At 30.8% G+C, this 20782-nt stretch overlaps 2 protein-coding genes across 2 annotated transcripts; both read right to left on the bottom strand.

Annotated features, from left to right (window-relative positions):
• Window positions 1-446: 446 nt before the first annotated feature.
• Window positions 447-4058, bottom strand: LOC115700527 (leucine-rich repeat receptor-like tyrosine-protein kinase PXC3). The gene is made up of 2 exons (XM_030628076.2): window positions 1176-4058; window positions 447-1049 (listed from the first exon to the last, which is right to left on the bottom strand). Exons 1-2 carry the CDS (start codon window positions 3712-3714, stop codon window positions 742-744), a joined length of 2847 nt encoding a protein of 948 aa, XP_030483936.2. The 5' UTR covers window positions 3715-4058; the 3' UTR covers window positions 447-741.
• Window positions 4059-13413: 9355 nt separating this feature from the next.
• Window positions 13414-16249, bottom strand: LOC115700939 (uncharacterized). The gene is made up of 6 exons (XM_030628618.2): window positions 16128-16249; window positions 15296-15509; window positions 14917-15049; window positions 14263-14387; window positions 13988-14134; window positions 13414-13841 (listed from the first exon to the last, which is right to left on the bottom strand). The coding sequence occupies exons 1-6, from the start codon at window positions 16175-16177 to the stop codon at window positions 13707-13709; spliced, it is 804 nt and encodes a 267-aa protein (XP_030484478.2). The 5' UTR covers window positions 16178-16249; the 3' UTR covers window positions 13414-13706.
• Between the last annotated feature and the right edge of the window lie 4533 nt (window positions 16250-20782).

The following is a 20782-nucleotide window of genomic DNA, read 5'->3' as shown; positions in this document are numbered from 1 at the left end:
AGGTTGATTTACTAAGCATTTTTGCTTGCGTAGTTGCTTCATGTTGAAGGTAAGTTGAAAGACAAGATAAACCAGTGCACGTTGGAGTCTATCTACTGAAATGTATATGTGGCTCCACTGTGGAAGTTGTCAGAGTACTTTTGAAAGAGTGTGTGGTTTAAAGTTCCATTATAGAAACTTTTGGGCTCACTCTGAAACAATTATTTTGAGATTTGTAATGTTTAATATTTTAAGTATGCGCATACTTTGAAGAAAAAAATAATTTATATGAATTTTTGAAGATTTTATTTAAAGAAATTTACGCTAAAATGAGTTTTTTTTTTTATATGGATTTTTAGTTCGTTACATAGATGACTCCTGAAAAAAAAAGTCATACAAACAAGGGTGGTGGTTTCATGTTAAAATATTAAAGTAGACACAAAAGTTAAACATGACAGTCTCCGCCGTTCAAGTTTAAATTGTTCCTATCATTGTTGTTGTTTTACTAATTAATAACATAAATAAAACTCGTTCACATTCCTTTACTTTACATTTTTCCTCTTTTCATTTGCTAGAATATATAAATATATATATATATATATTAATAAATATAATGATGTAATAATACTCCAAAAAGGCAACAACAAATTTTGACCACTTCTAATCTAGTAGAGAACTAAACAAACTCATCACATTACTATTTTACATGCAAAACCGTATACGTACTTACTTTTGACTCGATTAAAATGGAATCTCTCACACCTATCTTGCATTGAGAATCATGCGTAGAACACTCTTAATCTTTGGCCTAGCTTCTGGCGATACACAAACACAACCAATAGCAACCTTTAGTACAGCAAGCATTTGCTTTTTGGCTAAGACTGAAGTTCTACTGATGCTAAAATCAAGCATGTTCTCCCATTTATCTTCTTCAACCGAGTTACTTAATACCCACTTAGCTAACTCAGTCCCCTCACTCATTGCCTGTTTCCCTGTTAGCAGCTCAAGCAAAATTACTCCAAAGCTGTAAACATTTCCAGCTGTTGTCACTCTCATTGTGTATGCATACTCTGCAAATTAACCAGTATTATCAGAACTCAATATCAATCATTAACTGATATATACATATGAATATGGGCTGTGTAGTGGATTGAAAACTAGCTAGTGTGAGTTGTAGTCACATAGTTACTACTGACCTGGAGGGATGTAGCCAACTGAACCAGCCACAGTGGAAATACTTCCGGTGCTCTTTGATGGATCAATAATCTTGTAGAGCTCAATTTCTCCCACTTGAGGCTCTTTCATGGACTTTAGAAAGACACTTCTGCTTGATAAGTCAAGCAGGAGCATTGGACCAGAGGAAATTCCATGAAGAAAAGCAAGACCTTGAGCTACTCCCACTGCTATACTGTATCTACTCGCCCAGTCCATATCACATCCTGAGCTACTATGAAGAGCATCGAAAAGGGTGCCCTTTGAGGAATACTCATAGAAGAGATAAGCATTCTCAGCAGATAAAACATAGGCCAAAGGAGTCATGACATTGGAATTGCTCAGTTTCCCAAAGACCTCAATCTCTGTTCCAAATCTATCATGGTTGCCCCAGTGAATTATCTTATCACTCCAATTGAGCTTCTTGACAAAGTAGCTTGACCCCGAAGGCATAGTTGCTTTGTAGTAGGTTGAGAACCTAGTTTTCATCACAATGTTAGCTTGGTCAGCAACTGATTCCATAGCCTTGGTGAAGTCAATATTTGATCTGTGGATTCCATTTGAGGTTAATAAATTTCCCTGAATAACCTGAGGGAGGGGTACATCTTCCACTGGTTGTAACTGTTCATCAGCAACCCTTCCATATCGTCGGAAAAGTAACAGAGTGAAGACGAAAGTTGCTCCAACAGAAAATACAGAAGCCAAAACTAAAAGAATTACTACAACCACTGAGATTTTTTTCCTAGATGGATGTGAAGTTGTTGGCTCTGTAACATTAATCAAATTCCCGTTTCCTTTTGTGTCAACCATGACCCAAGAATTAAATTTTGGAATTACTCCAGAGAGGTTATTGTTTGAAAGCAACAATTGTGTCAAGGATCCCATTCTCGTAAATGATTCTGGAATGTCACCTGAGAAATTGTTGTCCGAGATATCCAACACTTCTAATCCAGAAAGTCCCGTAAGAGTTTGTGGAATAGGTCCTTCAAAACGATTGCTACTAAGATTCAAAGCGATCTGCAAATTTGGTGGCATTTTTGGAATGTATCCACTCAGTTGGTTTTCTCCAAGCTGGAGTTCCAAAAGGCTATTCATGGTACTCATGGTATTTGGTATGGAACCATTAAGCTTGTTGCCTTGTAGGTTGAGGTTAACAAGGTGTTGCAAGTTGGAGATAGAAGATGGTATTTGACCACTTAGAGAATTCCAGCTTATATTTAGGACTGATAAACTCTGTAGTTGGGAAACTGGCTCTGGGATTTCACCAGAGAGATTGTTTAATTGCAGTTTTAAGACTTGAAGCATTGTAAGATTGCCCAGCTGGCTAGGCAAAGGCCCAGTCAGGTTGTTTTGAGCCAAATTTAAGAGTGCCAGACTCCTGCAAGAACCCAATTCTAGAGGAATCGATCCATAAAAATGATTGTTGTCCAGCTCCAAGTATGTCAGTTCCTTAAGTGTTGAAAAGTTGACAGAAGGAATTTTCCCTTTGAGTTTATTGCTCCCCAGCCTCAACCTGACCAAGCTAGGAGAAATGTTTGTAGGAAATGATCCATCCAAATCATTAAATGACAAATCCACAGTTTGCAAATTTGTTGGTGACAGGAGGTCTATAGGAATTGAGCCATATAAACCGTTATAGCTTAAATCCAAATTTTTGAGAAATTTGGTAATACTACTGGGGATTGTACCAGAAAAATGGTTTAGATTTGCAGCAAATCGTGATAGAGTTGGGATAGTTGAAAGGCTTACTGGGATTTTTCCACTTAGATTATTGCTAGAGAGAATCAAAATCTTTAACTTTGAGAGGTCACCAATTCTGTTAGGAATAGACCCCGAAATCCTATTTTGGCTAAGATCAACCAGTGTCAAATTCCCATAATCAATCATTTCTTCTGGGATGGGACCTTGGAAATTATTCACTGAAAGCACAAGCTCCTTCAAAACCTTGGACTTTCCAAGTTTTGTAGGAATGGAACCATTGAGCTTGTTATAACTAAGATTCAAGCTTTTAAGACCATCTAAGCCTTCAAACTCTACATTAATGCTACCACTAAAATCATTAAAAGACAAGTCCAAGACCTCCAACCCCGCAAAACCAACAAACAAAGGTAAAGAACCATCCAACCTGTTTCTGCTAAAATTCAGTAGACGCAGTCCCTCCAGTTTTCCACAGTCAGTCATGAACTTTTCTGGAACTTTACTCAAACGGTTGTTGGACACGTCAAAAGCCTGCAAAGAACCAATTTGGCAGACAGCAGGAAGAAAATCTGAGGAAGAAAGAGAAAACCCAGATAGAGAAATTTTAAGTACAGAAGAATTGGTGGGGTTACATGTCACTCCCTTCCATGAACATGGGCTTGACTGTTTATTACTATTCCATGAAAGACTAGTGTTGAGATACTGATAAAGAGTGTTCATGGATGATAGTTGGGTTGGGGGTAGTTGAGAGAAAATCATAGGAAATAAAAAAAAGAAACATAACAAAAGGTAACGAAGAGAGTTTCTGAAACCGAAATTGGTCATTTGTTCTGTTAGCTAAGCAGAAACAAAAATCTCTCGACCTCTAATCTATTAGTTATACATATGCAGATATATATGTAAAGTATATATATTTGTTTATTTGGTTTCAGGTGAGAAAACACATAATTAAGAACACAAGAAATTGGGAATGAAGTAATGAGGGAGAGGAGGTTTGTTTCGTGGAAAAGATTAGAGAAAGAAAGAAGTTTATAGGAGTGGCGTGTTGGTAGGAGTGGGAGTTGACTCAACTGTAATTGGCAAAGTCTAGTCTTCCATTGACGAAAGACATAAAAACCAAAGACTGACAATAGTGGCTATCAGTTTTTTCTTTCCTTTAAATTTGTTTGTGTGTGAGGAGACTGTAAAGTCTTGAGTGGATCCCATGCATTAACTAGAAGAAGCTGGTGCCCCCTTATTCAAACCCGCGTTGGTCGAACTATGACTTTTCTATATATCACCACATCATATGACAAATGCTAAGGTTACCATTGAGGGTGTAGCACCAAAAAGTGTCATATTATATATTATATATCTCTATCTCTATGCAATATTGATAAGTCCTTTGTCTTTTCCTTGTGTTTCATCTTTCATTTTGTTCATATGTTTAATCCCTTTTACTTTTTCTAATTCCTATGTGATTGTAATATTTAGTATTCTAATTTTTTTTTTTTAAAAAAATCAAAATATTTTCATAAAAATAAAAATAATAAAAGAAGTACTTTACGCTTAAGAAGTTATTTCTCTTAAAAAATATATTTTTTTTATAATAAATTATAATATAACTAAATAAATATGAATTTATTAATTTTATTATTTATTTTTTTAATTTCCAATTCAGTCCAATATATCCTCCTGATAATTTTTTAACAAATCACTCTCAACTTTAATATAATTAAATATTTGATATATTTATTAGCTTTGATTAGCTTAGATTAACTTGGATTGTATTTTTCTTTTTGTCTTTTTATCTTTAATAAATGACCTTTGCATTATGTTTTTCGGTCCTATTAATGCAAAATTTATTTATTTTTTATTTTATTTTTTTATTAATAATCTTTGTATTATTTTATTTTTTGATAAATAATTTTTTTATACTATCATAACACTTTAAAGTGTTTAAAATCACACGTTGTACTCAATAATTAGTTAACAATTTTTCAAATTATTTATAAAATTAAAATTTTTGAGAATTGATATTAAAATACACCAATAACTGTTGTGGTACTTGACATCTTAATGTGCCCCTTACTATTTTCATTATTAATATATACTTATCATTGTAACAACTATTATAATTTTAATCTTTTTAATTATATATAAGTTTACAAGAACTCCAATGAAAATAAAATGTGTAAAAATTATATATTTGATAAATAAATTTATGATATATTTGCATCAATTTTTAACATTATGCTCCAATAATGTACAATTATAAAACTTGATGCAAAATTTACTATTTTTATTACAAGTATAAAAAAATAATAACTTTGTCATTAATTTTTTAATATAACGTCATTGTACAAGACTGAGTATTAGCGAAGTACAGAGTCAAGTGTAACAACTTAGATAAATGTTAATTCTGAAGTTCAGCATTTGACTAATAGACTCACCATTAAGTTTCATATAGAGTTCTTAAGGAAATCACGTATGAGACTAATATTGTATATGCCTACAAGGCCATGATATGATTCTTGCTGAGGTCAAAAAAGGACAGAAAATTGGCCACCCGCTTAGAACCAAGGCCTAGGCCGGTCAGGGTTCCCAAGCCTTGAGAGGGTCGGCCAGGGTCCCATGACTCAGCCAAGAACTGGCCAGGGTTACCAAACCCAACCATGAACAGGCTAGCTTCCTAGGGTAAAACGCTAGAGCTGTCAAACTCCCATGATTGAATCCTAGGCCGGTCAGGTCTCAAATAAGATCCCTAGGGCCGACCAAGGTTAGCTTTGAATCAAAATGTGTTTTTTTTCTTCTCAAAACTCGAATGTGTTCTTCGTGTTCTTCATGACCCAAACATTCAAGAATCACAACGAAAGCCAAAATCAAATCTTTTTCATAAGGAAATCACACATTATGCATTCTAAAACTATCATGTAGATCAATATACCAAAAATATTACAATCTAACGTGAAAATCAAAAAGTTTCTAAAAGCTTAAAACGCTTGAAACTTATCAATGGCAAGTTCAAAGAAGAGATTTCAAAAAAAAAAAAGAAAAAGAAGATGAGGCAAACATGAAGAGAGAGGATCAAAGATCTAAACGCATGCCATGCTAAATGCTAATACTTGGCTAGACAAGGTTGCGCGACAGAGGCTACTATAAGCAAGACAAGAATTAGGAAGTCTCTATCCGACCAGATGTTTGAACAGGGACTTGGGGGAAAAATAATTTTGTGCACGTGATGTGGCATGTCCACGTAAGCCAAGACAGAGAACTCGTGGAATAGTACCTTGCCAATAGCAGGACAAAGTCTCCTTAAAAGACATGGCAGAACCATCAAGAAATAAGCGAGAGAAGTTGTGCAAATCGTCAAGAAGCTGCAAAACAATGTCTAGTCAGCCAAATGGAGTGTATAGGACGACTAGGATGAGCTTGTATGGCCGACTAGGGTTTGAGCACAAGCTAGCTAGCCAAAGGTGACTTTCAGAAAAAGGAGGGGTTCGTTGAACCAAGGAAGCCTGACCTCTACAAGGAAAAGTTGTACAAAGGCTGGCCAACACCTACAAAAGTTGGCCAACACTAGCAAAGGCTAGCCAACACCTACGAAGGCTGGCCAAAACTTACCAAAACTGGCAGGAACATGACATGCCACACCATGGTAGGAACATGGTCGGACAGACCCTCACTGGAGCATGGTCGGCCAGACCCCAACCTACAGGCATTGTATGGCCGGCCAGCCTGCACCTGGCAGATACATGGTCGACCAACTTTTACCTGGCAGGCCTTTGGTGCACAACCTTCATCCAAGGACAACAAGTTAAGCAGCGAATTAGACCTTGGCAGCCAATAAAAATGGGGAGAAAATATCAAAAACTTTCCTATTTCGAGGGATAATTTAGTCATTTAAAGTTTATTAATTTATTATATAAATATAGCTTTATTTGCTTATTTTTAAGGGATGTTAAGGATTTAAGCTCTACTGTATAAAGAGCATTAGCCTAACCCTAATTCTCTAAGTCTCTAAGCTCATTAAAGCTCTCAAGCTCTAAGTTTGAAACCCTAACTCTCTTTCTCCCTCTCTTCTACATGCCCCAAGGCTCTCTCTCTCTCTCTCTCTCTCTCTCTCTCTCTCTCTCTCTCTCTCTCTCTCTCTCTCTCTCTCTCTCTCTCTCTCTCTCACACACACACACACACACACACACACACACACACACACACACACACACACACTTGAGATTTGCCTACTTGATTCATATATTATAATCTTTAGAGAGTAACTTCAGATTCCACAACCTTTGTGATCTTTGATTATTGAGATTAAACGATGGTTAAATGTTTATAGCGTATCTATATCGTGGAACATATAGACGTTCTATATGACTAAGAGTAAAATTCCAAGTTCTATGGTGGATGCAATAAGGAATTAATAAGTCAGAGAATTTACTTGGTAAATTCTAGTTCTGCTTGTTGGAAGCTCGGTTGTATAGGCCCATGGTCCCCATACTAGTTGAGACCATACTTCTTGTAAGACTTAGATAATTGATTTTAATTAATCAATTATAATTCTAAAATTAGACTATATCTAGTTTATGAATTTTCACTAAGCAAGGGCATAATTGTGAAGAAAAGAGATTTTAGGGTTTGTTTATTAATTAAGAGACTTTATTAAGTCTAATTAATAAATATATTAAATGATAATTTTATTTGATAATTATTTTTTAATTATCAAATAAATAGTTTTGGCATTTAAATGGTTAGAATTGGAAAAATGGTATTTTTGAGAAAATAAAGAGAAATTTGTGAAAAGTGGAAAAATTCCAAAGTGGGGCCCATTACTATGGCCGGCCACTTCTATGGTAATTTACAGTTAATTTTTTCATTATTTTAATGCCTAATAAATCCTAACCTAAACCTAAGTGATTGCCTATAAATTGATAGTGATGGCTCACACTTAAAGATGATGAAAATTCACTTTCAGTAAAATTTTCCTGAGCCATCTTCCCTTCTATTTTCGAATCACCATTCTCTCTTTCTTTCTTCGTACTTTCATACCTTGAGTGATAGAGTGAGTGCCCACACACATCAAGTGGTATCTCAATCATAGTGTGTAAGGTTGTGAAGAATCCAGAATCAAGAGAAGGACATTCGGGCTCAGATCTTGGTGATACCCTGCTACAGATATGATACAAGGGTTAGAGATCTGAGTGGAAGGAGCCATTAATATTCCGCTGCACCCACTGTAAGGTTTTCTGAAACGTTATGTGTTTATTTACATTGTTTTAGAAATTCATATTTAGGATGTTAAATAACATACATGGTAGTAAATCTAGATCCTGGTAAAACATATTCCAACAGTCGAACCTTTATAAAATCTTGTGTTTCTTTTACTTTTTTTTCTCATTGTGTAACACATGGCAAGCATCAGTAATAAATACGACTTCGCTGTCGGTTGGCCAAATCTGAGGTCAAAAGATTCTATTTCGAGCATTATACTATTTTTTCGTAGTAAATCACTTTGATATTTCACATTTGCAACAAGGTGAAACATCAGTGAAATTGTAAGTTTTGAGTCTTTTTGATCCACAAAACAGTGACATCTCTCAGAACTGGTGAACAGGTTGACGTCAGGATGTCAACCTGGGCGGTGGGTTGTCAACCTGGGTGTAGGGTGCTGAACAACATTATGTAAAATAACCAGAACTCCCTCAATATTAATTTGATTGACGTGATTCAACATGCGTTTCGAAGCTATTTTAATGATTTATCAAGTCATGTCTCTAAGCCATATTGAAATTCTGAAGATTTCAAGTCCAAAATTTGTCCTCAACATAGTTGCAATTTTTTTCAGCAGATTACAAGAAAACGATCCCACAGACGAGATTCAAACTCCGAAAAATTGACCTTCCCAAAATACGGTCTCTATATGAGACCTTCCCAAAATGGTTTCTCCCAAAAATTTTAGATCTGAAATCAACATGAATATGGATCACCTCCAGATCATCCTAGATCTCCTCCATAATCAATGTATTCTCCGAACAACACCACCAATGATGTAGAAATTTTTGTCGAACACCATGAACGCTGGCAAAAAGCTTTTTATCGATCACCATGAACACCAGTAAGAAACTTTGATTCGATATTCAGTTATGGCAGCGGGACCAACGATAAGAGATCTCCATGAAAAGCCAATGAAAGAAGATCAACAACTGAGAGGAGATATCCATGAACATTTACCCAAAAAATTGGGGTTTTCTTTATTATCTTTTTTCTTTTTAGAAAAAAAAAACAAAATATGATATTATTAATTGTGTTTGCTTTAATTATTTTCTAATCTATTATTATTAACGTTATTGAGTTGATTCACATATATTAGTTGTTTTTGTTAATATATTGTTATTGTTTTTTGGTATTTTTTGAAAATCTGGAATGAAAATCAGTAAATTAATTTTTTAGGTAGTATAATGAGAATATTGAGTTTGTGTTAAAATTTCAAAATAAAATTATGTTGTTTTAGTGTTGTTTTTATGTTTTCTTTTTGTTGTTGTCCATGATCGTGAAATAAAAAATGTATAAATAACACAATAACAATAATAAATAATGACGAATATAACTTTATTATTTAGAACAATAAATAATGAAATAAAGAAATAATTATCTTCAATAGTATGATCAACTTTTCCTAAATTTTCAACGAAAAATTAAAAACAACTCGGAAGAATTTGACAAATAAACATACAAGGTACCAATATTTTAAATGTTTTCCTTTGTAATCAGGTTGTAATTCAGAGTTTCTGAAGTATATCAAAGCAAATTCATACTGAAAATTAGTTGATCTAAATAAATTGGTGCAAATAATTTAAATTTTAAAAAATAGTGATTCATTTAAGGTCATTTACTGATTACTGTGATGTAATAGTTATTTATGCGTTAATCTCATGTATTAAACTGGTTGCTTAACAATGTAGAAAAATTAGTACACTAGTTTCATGCATGAAACCTTTGTAAATTTTAGTACAGAGCAATGATCATTGGGATGACAACAAACACTATGTTGATTACGAATCAAGTGGAGAATTAATATCAAGAGATTGCACTTTTGCTAAACTAGTGCATATAATGATGGAGAAACTAAAATAAAACCACGAAACAACTCAAATACAAATGAAATACCAAATGAAGGAAGGCTGCCAACCATTCCAAATTAAGGATGACAAAAGTCTGTTGTTTTACATAAAGTTATTAACCAAGGAAACTTATTTCACACAGTATCCATTGTGTGTGAACACATTCAACTACACATAAACACAATCCTTTTTGGCAACTACCCAAATAATGGTGTATAACAATGTGATAATGGCAGAAAGTGACAATTACTCAGTACACTCAGATGTGCAACAACCTGACAACAACACAACAATAACAACTAAACAACTTTTATCTGCTCCAACGAGGGAATTTGTTTCAAAAAATATTATTTTAACATGAACATATTTTATTTACCATACTTCAAAATCTCAGTTCCTTCTTAGGCAACCACTCTAAATTAAGGATGACAAAAATTTGTTGTTTTATACAATCTTTTTCGGAAGCTACCCAAAAAATAGAGTGCAACAATGTGATAATGACAGAAAGTAACAATCACTCAGTATACTCACATGTCCAGCACCCTGACAACAACACAACAACAATTAAAAAACTTTTATCTGCTTTAAGGGGGGATCTGTTTTTAAAGATGTTATTTTGGTTGATACAGAAACAACAATAAAGCAACAAGAAAACAACCAAAAGTAAATTCCCGAAGATGTTGAATATTGAAAAATCTATAATTATTTGTTCATCAATTGATATTGTTTTGGTTGAAAATAACAAAAACAAAACTACACAATATCTACAAAAGAATCATTAAGTTCTTTTCATGTTATATATTGTGAAGTTTCTTTCGTGTTGTTTTTGTAACATCTTATTTCAACTTGAAAATACAATCAAGTTGTTTTTATGTTGTTGTAAAATTTGTTATAAATTGTTATACACTATACTGGTTGTTTAATAATTAAAGGAAAAGATTTTTCACATGTTAAAACAAAAATTTATCTTATCTCTTACATTAAGATATGAAAAATAATAAGATAACACACATTATGTTGATTTTGAATCAAGTGGGGGCATTAATAGAAATAGATTGTAAATATGAAGAAAAATTGCTTATATTTAGAAATAACATTATTTGTTATTTTACAGTTGTTTTAAAATTGTAAACACATTGTTTAATTTTTTAATTTTTTGAACATGTTGATTTCACGTTGTTTGTACGTTAAATTTTAGTAATTAAAATTTGTAGATTCCTTAAATTATATATACAATTATTTTTATATTTTTATATCGTAGCTAAATATTGTTAATATTTTTTTAAAAAAAACTACTAACAATTATTGTCTTTTTTCTCAAAAAAAAAAAAAAAAGACGAACATAATTATATAAATACTTAATGTATAAATTAAAAATATAATAATAATTGTTTTTTACTGTACTAAAATATATAAACAAATTAAATAAAATTATAATATTCAATTTCACGTGCAAGATATATGTAAAATTAATTACAAAGCAATATTTCTTAAAAAATGTTGCTCTTCAATGCATAACCAAATCTAAACACACTTTTCAATCACTAATCCATGCACAATAGCTTGAACCTTCTTGGAAGATTAGAACATTTTCTTATACACTTTCAATTTATGTAACTCACTTCATTCTATCAAAGGAATAGAAATAGATGACAAGCCTATTCTGATCAACATTTAAGTACATCATCATTGAAAATTAAGTTTCTTGCATTCAAGTGTAGTAGCAAAACAACAAGATAAAAAATGAATGTATTTACAAAATAACATATAAACATCTTATAAACAACGCTATATCAACATAATCATTGAACACATTTACAAAATAATATATAAACAACTTATAAACAACGTGAACACAACAATATATCAAAAAAATCATTTAACATCTATAAATAAAAATTGACTAATTTATAAAATTAAAATGAACAAAAAATAAAATAATAGCAATATGGAAAGTTCAGCTTAAAGAAGAAGAAAAAATATAATTGAATATGTTCTCTTTCTTTATGTTAGTGAAAACTTAGTTCTTTCGGACATTTCACCAAACACATGGCATGAGTGTTTAACATACGCACACACAACTATAGAGCATTTTCTTGTACACTCTCAATGTGTTCAACTTACTTCATTCTACCAAAAGAATAGAAATTGTCACAAAGTCTATCCTAATCAACTTGGAAGTACTTCAACACTAGGAACTAAGATTTTTCCTTTTTACTGCAGTAGCAAAGCAATACATATAAATAACTTATAAATAACGCATAAACAACACTGTATCAAATTTATTGATAAACTGACTAATTCATAAAATCAAAAAGAACATAAATAACATCAGAGGAACAATATAAAAATCTCAGTTTGAAGAAAAATAAAAATTACAACAGCACAATTGAAGACACCCTCTTTTTTTAGGCAGGTGATTAAAAATAACTATGTTAGGCATTTCGTCAAACACTTGAAGGTATGCCCTTATATACACATTAACAAAAAATTCAACTTACAGAAGAAGAAAAAATTTACAAAATTTGAGGGCAAATGAGTAGAATCAATAATAAACAATCACACTACAACAATATTCTTATTAAACTTTCAAATCTAAACTTTTATTAATGTAATTTGAAAAGGAAAAAGAAAAGAAGAAAAACAACTTACAAATCGAAGGTTCAAAAAATATTAATAGCAACAAAAATAAGTTTGAAAAAGAGGGAGATGGCTTGATCAAGAGGGAAATAAATCTGAAGTGTCTCTCTTTCTCCCTAGACTACGACATAGAAGATTGAGTAGAGGTTTTACATGACATCGAGGGCTGAGACGAGAGAGCTGGATACAAGAGAGGTTGGATGCGAGATAGAAAGGGTGGAGATGGTTGTCTTTTGAAGTGGATTTGTGTGAATAGGAGGAAGAAGAAGAAATAGTATAAACTGTATAATTGTAAATATCAAACTTTATAAATAGTATTAAAGAAAAATTTAAAAAGTAAAAAAGTTAAAAAAAAATAAGACAAGTATAAATGTTTAATATTGGTAAAAAGAGTCACTTAGTGTAAATTTCCCTAAAAACTATTTTTTTTTTACCCTTTATCAACCATGAAATTTTTCAATTTGGTGTGGGACTTGTAGCTTGTGATGGTTCTAACACTCTTTTGGAAGGCTTTTCAATGAATTTTCATGGGTAGGTTGAGGCTTTTTTTGTGGAGGTCGTTGGAATCAAAGAGGCCCGAGGTTGGATAAGAAAAAAGGGTGGTTTGATGTTTAACTTGAGACAGATTATTTGGTGGTTGTTCAAATCGTACTTAGTGTCATTCACATGCAATCTTTGTTTAGTCAGGTGGTTCAAGAATGTAGGGGTTTGTTAGATTCTATGAAATCTGTTAAGATAGTTTTTGTTAAATGTTTTGTAAATAAAGCGATTTACTGTGTTGCTCGCAACTCTTGTTTCTATTCAAATCGTATTTTAAATGAGAACAATACTCCTACTGATGTTTTACCTATTGTTATGGCTAAAGCTAGTTGATTAATAAAGTTTCCATTCCTTTTCAAAAAAAAAAAAAAAAAACCCCTATGAAATTGATACTTTGAACACCCTTTTGACGGTCCTTAAATAAAATTCCTTTTTCCCGGATGTAAAACATGGAATTCTAGTTCTACACGCTATAATTCTTCATCAAAAGATCTTTGAGTGCCTAGGATCATCAAATTCAAGCACTTCCTAGTGTCAGCCTTCATGCATGGCTTTAGCAGCATCTATCAATATTGGTCTAAAATCCACAGAAGCTCTGCCAAGTACTGTGTATCCTTCCTTGTCTTCCACATCTACATCTGCTCCATGCCTTACTAGAAGAAGAGATACCTGTAATACAAATACAAAAATTCAAGAAGCATGCACGTACCATCTAAATCTTCTTACACTTAGTAGTGCATTTCACTGTTCATGATTTTGGAGATGCACCAAGTTGTTGTGAATATCTAAACATAAGCACCACTAATAAAACCTACCTCTTTGTTGTCACAAATCACCGCATTCATAAGAGGAGTCTGACCAGATCTGTCAACAGCATCTATGTCTGCTCCTTCTTCAATAAGAAGTTCACACAACTCTGAGTTCCCAGTGCTTGCTGCCCTATGCAATGGGGTGCAACCCACCTGAATGGTTTACATGTTAGATAACAGAAATGATTTAGAAAATTTAGGAGAGCATTAAATTATGCTATTGTAGGGAAATGCATTGCGTAAAGAAAGTAAGTGAAGGCTGTTAATTGAAGGTTACAAGCCTTGTCCTTCAGATTGATCTTTGCCCTATGAGAGATCAGAATTTCAGCAATCTTTAGCCATCCTTTGCTGGCAGCATAGTGAAGAGCAGTACGACCGCCATCATTCTTTAAATTAATGTCAGCTCCTGTTAAATAGACGAGTCAGAATAAGGGAGTGTAAACGCAGCATATTCTACAAACCAAACACAGGAAGGATAAATTATCAAACCAATGACATCTGAAATTCCCACCTTCAACTCATGCGTATCTATACATCTAATTTTGGTACAACAATTTAAGTGAAAGTGGATCAAACACAGCATCAAACATTAACTTTTAATTCCACTACATCAAGGGTACTGCTGTTTAATATCTCTTCTCACTTCTGACGGACGAGTATACATTTTCTAGAACAGGCATCGGCCACACCATTAAAAGCAAAGTGTTTCCACTCCAGTTTATTTATGCATTTCAAGAAAACAAGAAGGAACTAACCAGTAGAGTACACTAAGTAAAGCAACTCTAGCTTCTTTTGCTGCTTTGCTATTGATTCAAGTGTAATAATCACCCATCAAAACTATACGATATGTTGATATGTCGAATTTGACTTGAATCTATTAGGAAAATCATTCTATTTTTTTTTTAATAATAATAATATAAAAGAACTTATCTTGCCTATACTTAGCAAAATGTCCACAATTTCTGAATTTCCAATGCTAGCTGCAGAATGTAGTGGTGCCCAGCCTTCTTCATCAGCACTGTTTACCACACTCGCGGCTTCATCAACAGCTGATAGTATCTTCACCACCTAATAAAGAATAATTCAAACACATTTGAATTTGATGTCGGAACGAACCTCCGATTATCTAATTCGAAACTAAATCATACAATAATAATAATGTTGGACAAATCAACCAAAACATTTACACTTGTAATCTGAGGCTTCACGGAAACAAAACAATAGATACGAGATTTTCTCTAGTTTTACCACCCATTTATAAGCAATTAAACAGGAAATGAAAAATTGAAAGGAAACAAAAAAAAATGGACGGACCTCGACTTGACTTGAAGAGGCTGCGATGTGGAGGAGGGACCTGCCGTCCTCGTTCCGCAGCGAAAAAGATTTCGAAAGCTGCTCCTTGGAAAGTGCTTGAAACGTAGATGAATCGCCGGTTTCGGCTGCCTTGAAGAGATCTTCGGCTTTGAATTGGCGTTCTGGTTGCAGAGTAGAATCGATCTCCATTTCCATGGCGATTACTGTCTTTAGCCTGCGGTAGGTTAGGGCTTTTTGGGGGTTTAGTACAGATTACATTACAGAGTACCGTTTGTGTAATTTAAATTTACAGTTCGATGACGGTGAATTTGCATTTGACAAAGTAATAAATATCCTTCCAAAAAATAAAGGTAATAACTTATAAAAAAAAAGTGGGTAAGATTTATAAAATAATTTAATTCTAAATTAATTAGATCATCCATAATCACTACAAACATTTTCATTAGATAGATACTAGATAGCACTACCTTTAGATAGCTAATTTTTTTTAATCCCTTGAAGAGAAGTTGTGGTGTGTTTCGAATTCTTAACCCAAATAAAAAAAATACAACAAAAATAATTTTTACTACTACACCATCCAACACGTGGAATGAAATAAATTTTATAAGACACAGAACTCATTGTCTTATTGCCAATAAATATAGAAGAGATTAATTAAGTTCTCTCTAATCTAATCACTATCTCAAGTCAAACACAATTTGTCACTATTCACTACCTATATAGAAGGGTATCCCCAAAGGGGTGACCTGAGAACACAAGGCGCATTAGCCTTAAGTACATTGCACCAACAAAAATGGTAACAAGTAACAAATTAAGCAAAAGGCAAACCCACCTTGTGCTCCCAGGGGCCACACCTCTGGGATGTACCAAATTCTCTCCCATATGAAGTTGTGGTGTGGGTCAACAAAACTAAAATATCAATTGCACTATTAGAGAAGGTGAGGTAGGGAATCAATAGTGATGATTGGTGTTGTCTTTAATTTGTGAAAAACTAATTCGTATTTATAAAGGATGAGAAGACCCATTACACCACTTGATTCTGGACCGTGTCGATGTATGTGTGATCACAATGTTGTCATTATTCTCACATCATGTACATGTAGCTCCCAGCTATGTTGTCATTCCTTTTAAGTCTATACGTTTTTTTTTTTTTTTTAATAGAACTATGGCAAGTTTATTAAAGTAAGGCTAATTATTAATTTTTCCCCTGAATTTTGATATGTAGTAAATCGTGTCTCTTGAACTTTTTTGGCCGTTAAAAATTCCCCTCGAACTATTGAGATTGTTAAATTTAAGGACTTCTGTCTAATTTCATTCAATTTTTCTGTTTCAGTAATTGTTTATGTACTAAATCATGCTCCCCAGACTTTGATATCTACCAAATCACGCCCCTCAAACTTTGATATGTACTAAATCATGCCCCTTCAACTTTCATCCATGTTAGAATTTTTTACTAAAATTAGACAAAAGTCCTTAAATTTAACAATCTCAATAGTTCGGGGGGAATTTTTATCGGCAAAAAAAGTTTAGGGGCACGATTTAGTACATGTCAAAATTCAGGGAGAAAAATTACTAATTAGCCTTAAAGTAAATAAGATGGAATGATAGAAGGGGATCCCTCCCTAGGAGAGTAATCAACATCATAATTCCAAGATCTGGCCCTCTTAGCTAAGGCATCACAATCCACATTGTCTATACGTTTTGTTTTGGGAAATTTATACTAATGCAAATTAATGAAATTAATTACACTTTTGCCAAACAAATTTCAATATACCCATTTATTAACATAAATAAGAAAAATTTATATTATACTATCAAATTAATAATGCCAATTTGGTTCAAAAAAGAAATTAATAATACCAATTATTTTTAAATTTATGTGGCTTAAATTTCAACTTATTTCCTCTTTTATATTGATTTTTGAATTCTAAAAGGTTGACCTAATTCTTTTGGTTGGTGGTTGTAATTTCTTAAGTAAGATTTATGTTACTAAAGTTAGTGAAATTCATGAGTCATACCATTTAATATTTTATGTTGTAATTAAGTTGTTTATATTTACATTAATTAAACATTATTTCTATATTACCCAATGGTATTGTTTATTGAAAAATTTATATAATAAATCAATTTTTTTTTAAAAAAAAAATATAAAACATATCAATATTAAAAAAATAAAATACTTTTACTCTTTAATACTTTTTGTTTATAAAAATATCTCTTCAGTAAACATAATGAACCGTTTATTCTTATTATTTTATAGTTTATTTATAATTGTATTATTAACACGAAGTTGTTTTTCTAGTAGTTTTTTTGTGGGAAATATTTTACCATGATCTAGATTTACTAACAAGTATGTTTCATCAACATCCTAAATATGAATTTTCTAAAACAATGAAATAAACACATAAGGGTTACATTGATTACAGCGGAATAATATGACTCCTTCCGTTCAAGATCTCTAGTCCTTGATTCCTTTCTGTAGCAGAGCATTATCAAGATCTGAACTTGGATCTCTTTCTCTCATTCGGATTTGGTTACCACAGTCTTACTGTAATATCCAGATTAAAATAGTATTTTTTTGGATATTAATTGTGCGAGGATAATTATCTTATTTATTTGTGTTGTTAGTGAGTTGATATTATTGCTTAGATCGTAGTTGTACCAATTTTTAGAGAGAGTTAAAGTTGTATTAACTACGAAAGTAAAGTATTATGGTATTTTTACAAAGTAGGTAATCGTTTAATTAAAGCCCAATATGAAGGTCCATTAGAGTTTTATAATATATTTAGTGGGTTTAATAAATTAAAATTACATGAAATATGAGATTTCATAAAAAGTTAGAAAAATATGGCATTTATAGGTTTGCCACTCTTCTATTGCATTTTTTCACATTTAAGATTTTTTATTGTATTTGATATGCCATATTTTTATAAACTTATTATCCAATCCCATATTTTATGTTTTTGTTTTTAGCTTAATTAGTTTTATTTTTCAAACATTACATTTTTAATTTGACAAGAACATTTTACTTTTATACTTTTTTTAATTTTTTTTTTCTATTTTACTGTTTTTTGCTTATTGAAGCTTCAAAAAGTTTTTTTTTTTTTTTTGTCTTTTTTTATATATTTTTTAGTCAATTTTGACTCTATTTTTTCTTTTCAATTTTTAAGTCGATTCTTTCTTTTTTTCTTTCTTTCTCTTATCTCTCTCTATTTTTTTTTTCTAATTTCTCTTTGTATCTCTCTTTTTTTTTTAATATTTTTTCTCAAACTAATTTTTTTCTCTTAATATATATAATAAGTGTACATTTTTATATTTCATTTTTTTTTTACAAAAATTAAACTTATTTTTTTTTTATTTAAACTACTATTTATTTTTTTTTTTGTTAAAAACTAATTATTCCATTAAAAATAGCAAAAAAAAAAAAAATCAGTTTCATCAACATCATCCTGAAAAAAAAAAACAATATAAAAAATCATAATCTAAAAAGAATCCAAACTTTAAAAACTAGTTTCATTAACATTGAAAGAAACTAATAATTTCATTCTAAAGAATAAAAAAAATAGTTTCATCAACAAGATAATGAAAAAAATTACAATCTAAAAACGATACTAACTTTAAAAACCAGTTTCATCAATATTAAAAGAAACGAATTATTTCATTAAAAGAGACAAAAAAAAAATAGTTTCATCAATAACATAATAAAAAATACACAATGCCTAATAACTAAACTTTTACAAACGATACTAAATTTAAAAACCGGTTTCAAACATATAAATTTTATATCAATACCTAATAATCAAACTTCTAACTTCATTCTTTATTTTGGCATTTATTTTTTTATTTGCTTGCTCAAAAATTAAAGTTAATTTAAACATACAATATGCAGCAAATATAACAAAGAGAATCATAAATTAAAATCAAAGAGAAAAAAAAAAAGAAACAAAGAAAATTAAAGAGACAAAAATGCAATAAAAACCATAAAAGAATAACAAAAAAAAAAAATAGTAGAATGTGAGAAACCAGTTAGTAAAACAACCAAAATAAAAATAAACAAATAAAAACCAGTTTCTTGAAATAAATTAATATAAAATTGAATAAAATTAAATTATGAACAACAATAAAAAAAATCAGTTATAAAAACTAGTTACTTAAAAAAACCAGTTATGAGAATAATAAAATAATATGTGTGTCAGAAACTGATTAATTAAAATAAAATAAAAATTGTTGTTCAAATATCATACAATAATAAAACTAGTTTTATACAAACTAAAAAATATACAATAATATCATAAAAATGGAACAACCCCATTACAGAACAGTTACAACCCGTGAAACCAGTTTTGACGTTATAAAAAATCATAACAAAATACAAATGTTAATAATAAAGTTAATTGAAACCAGTTCATCAGACAATCAAATAAAAAAACACACACACACACAAAAAAATACAAAAAAAAAAAATACTAACCACAAATATAATTAAAACAACACATAATGCATACCAATAATTTAATAGCAAAATATAAGTGTAAGTTTCGAACCTAGAAACAAAATAATAAAAAAGTAACTTGAAAAAAAATTCTAATAACATAATGAAACTATTTTTTTTATTCTTTTAATGAAATTATTAGTTTCTTACAATGTTGATGAAACTGATTTTTAAATTTTATATTATTTTTAGATTATAATTTTTTATATTGTTTTTTTTTCAAGATGATGTTGATGAAACTGATTTTTTTTTCTGCTGCTTTTAATGTAATAATTAGTTTTTAACAAAAAAACAAAGAAAAAAAAATAGTAGTTTAAATAAAAAAAAATAAGTTTAATTTCTGTAAAAAAAATAATATCTATAGTTGAGATCATTTTTTATTTATTTTAGTATTTTATTTTTTTTAAAAAAAAAATAAATAAAAAGAAACACAAATTTAAAGTTTTTTATGGTATTCCTCATGACTTTTTCCCATATTTGTAAGTTTTTTTAAAAAATACCATGTTTAGTGTAATTAAATTTTTATGTCATATATATCAAAACTTATCTTTATTTTCCCATATTTTTGTAAATAGCCCTTCATTTTAGGGAAATTATAGTAAATGGCCCCAAATCATTGGAGTATGTTAGTTTATGTCCTCTTTTTTAAAAAATATAGCAAATGACCCTAAATCATAAGACTATGTTAGTAAATGTCTTTATTTCAATTTTTATTTATTTTTATTTTTTTAGAATTAGAAGCAAATTATTTAAACATTATGGTATATCTATATTAGTTTTGTTAAAATCTTTTTTATTTTAAAGTTATGTCAATTTTTTTAATTTTTTATGAATTATTTTGGGTTGTTGGTATATAGATTTTGTTGTACGGTATATTTCTATTTTTTTTATATGGTATATTATTATTCTTAGATGATATTTATTTTTTATTATGATATGTATAATAGTGGTATATAATTTTATTAGCATAATAAAAATATTTTAATGTATGTATA

Source organism: Cannabis sativa, chromosome 8, assembly GCF_029168945.1.
Source record: "Cannabis sativa cultivar Pink pepper isolate KNU-18-1 chromosome 8, ASM2916894v1, whole genome shotgun sequence".
In the NCBI taxonomy this organism is placed as follows: domain Eukaryota; kingdom Viridiplantae; phylum Streptophyta; class Magnoliopsida; order Rosales; family Cannabaceae; genus Cannabis; species Cannabis sativa.
Note: the sequence above shows the minus strand (reverse complement) of the source record. Positions and strands in the feature narration are given on the sequence as shown.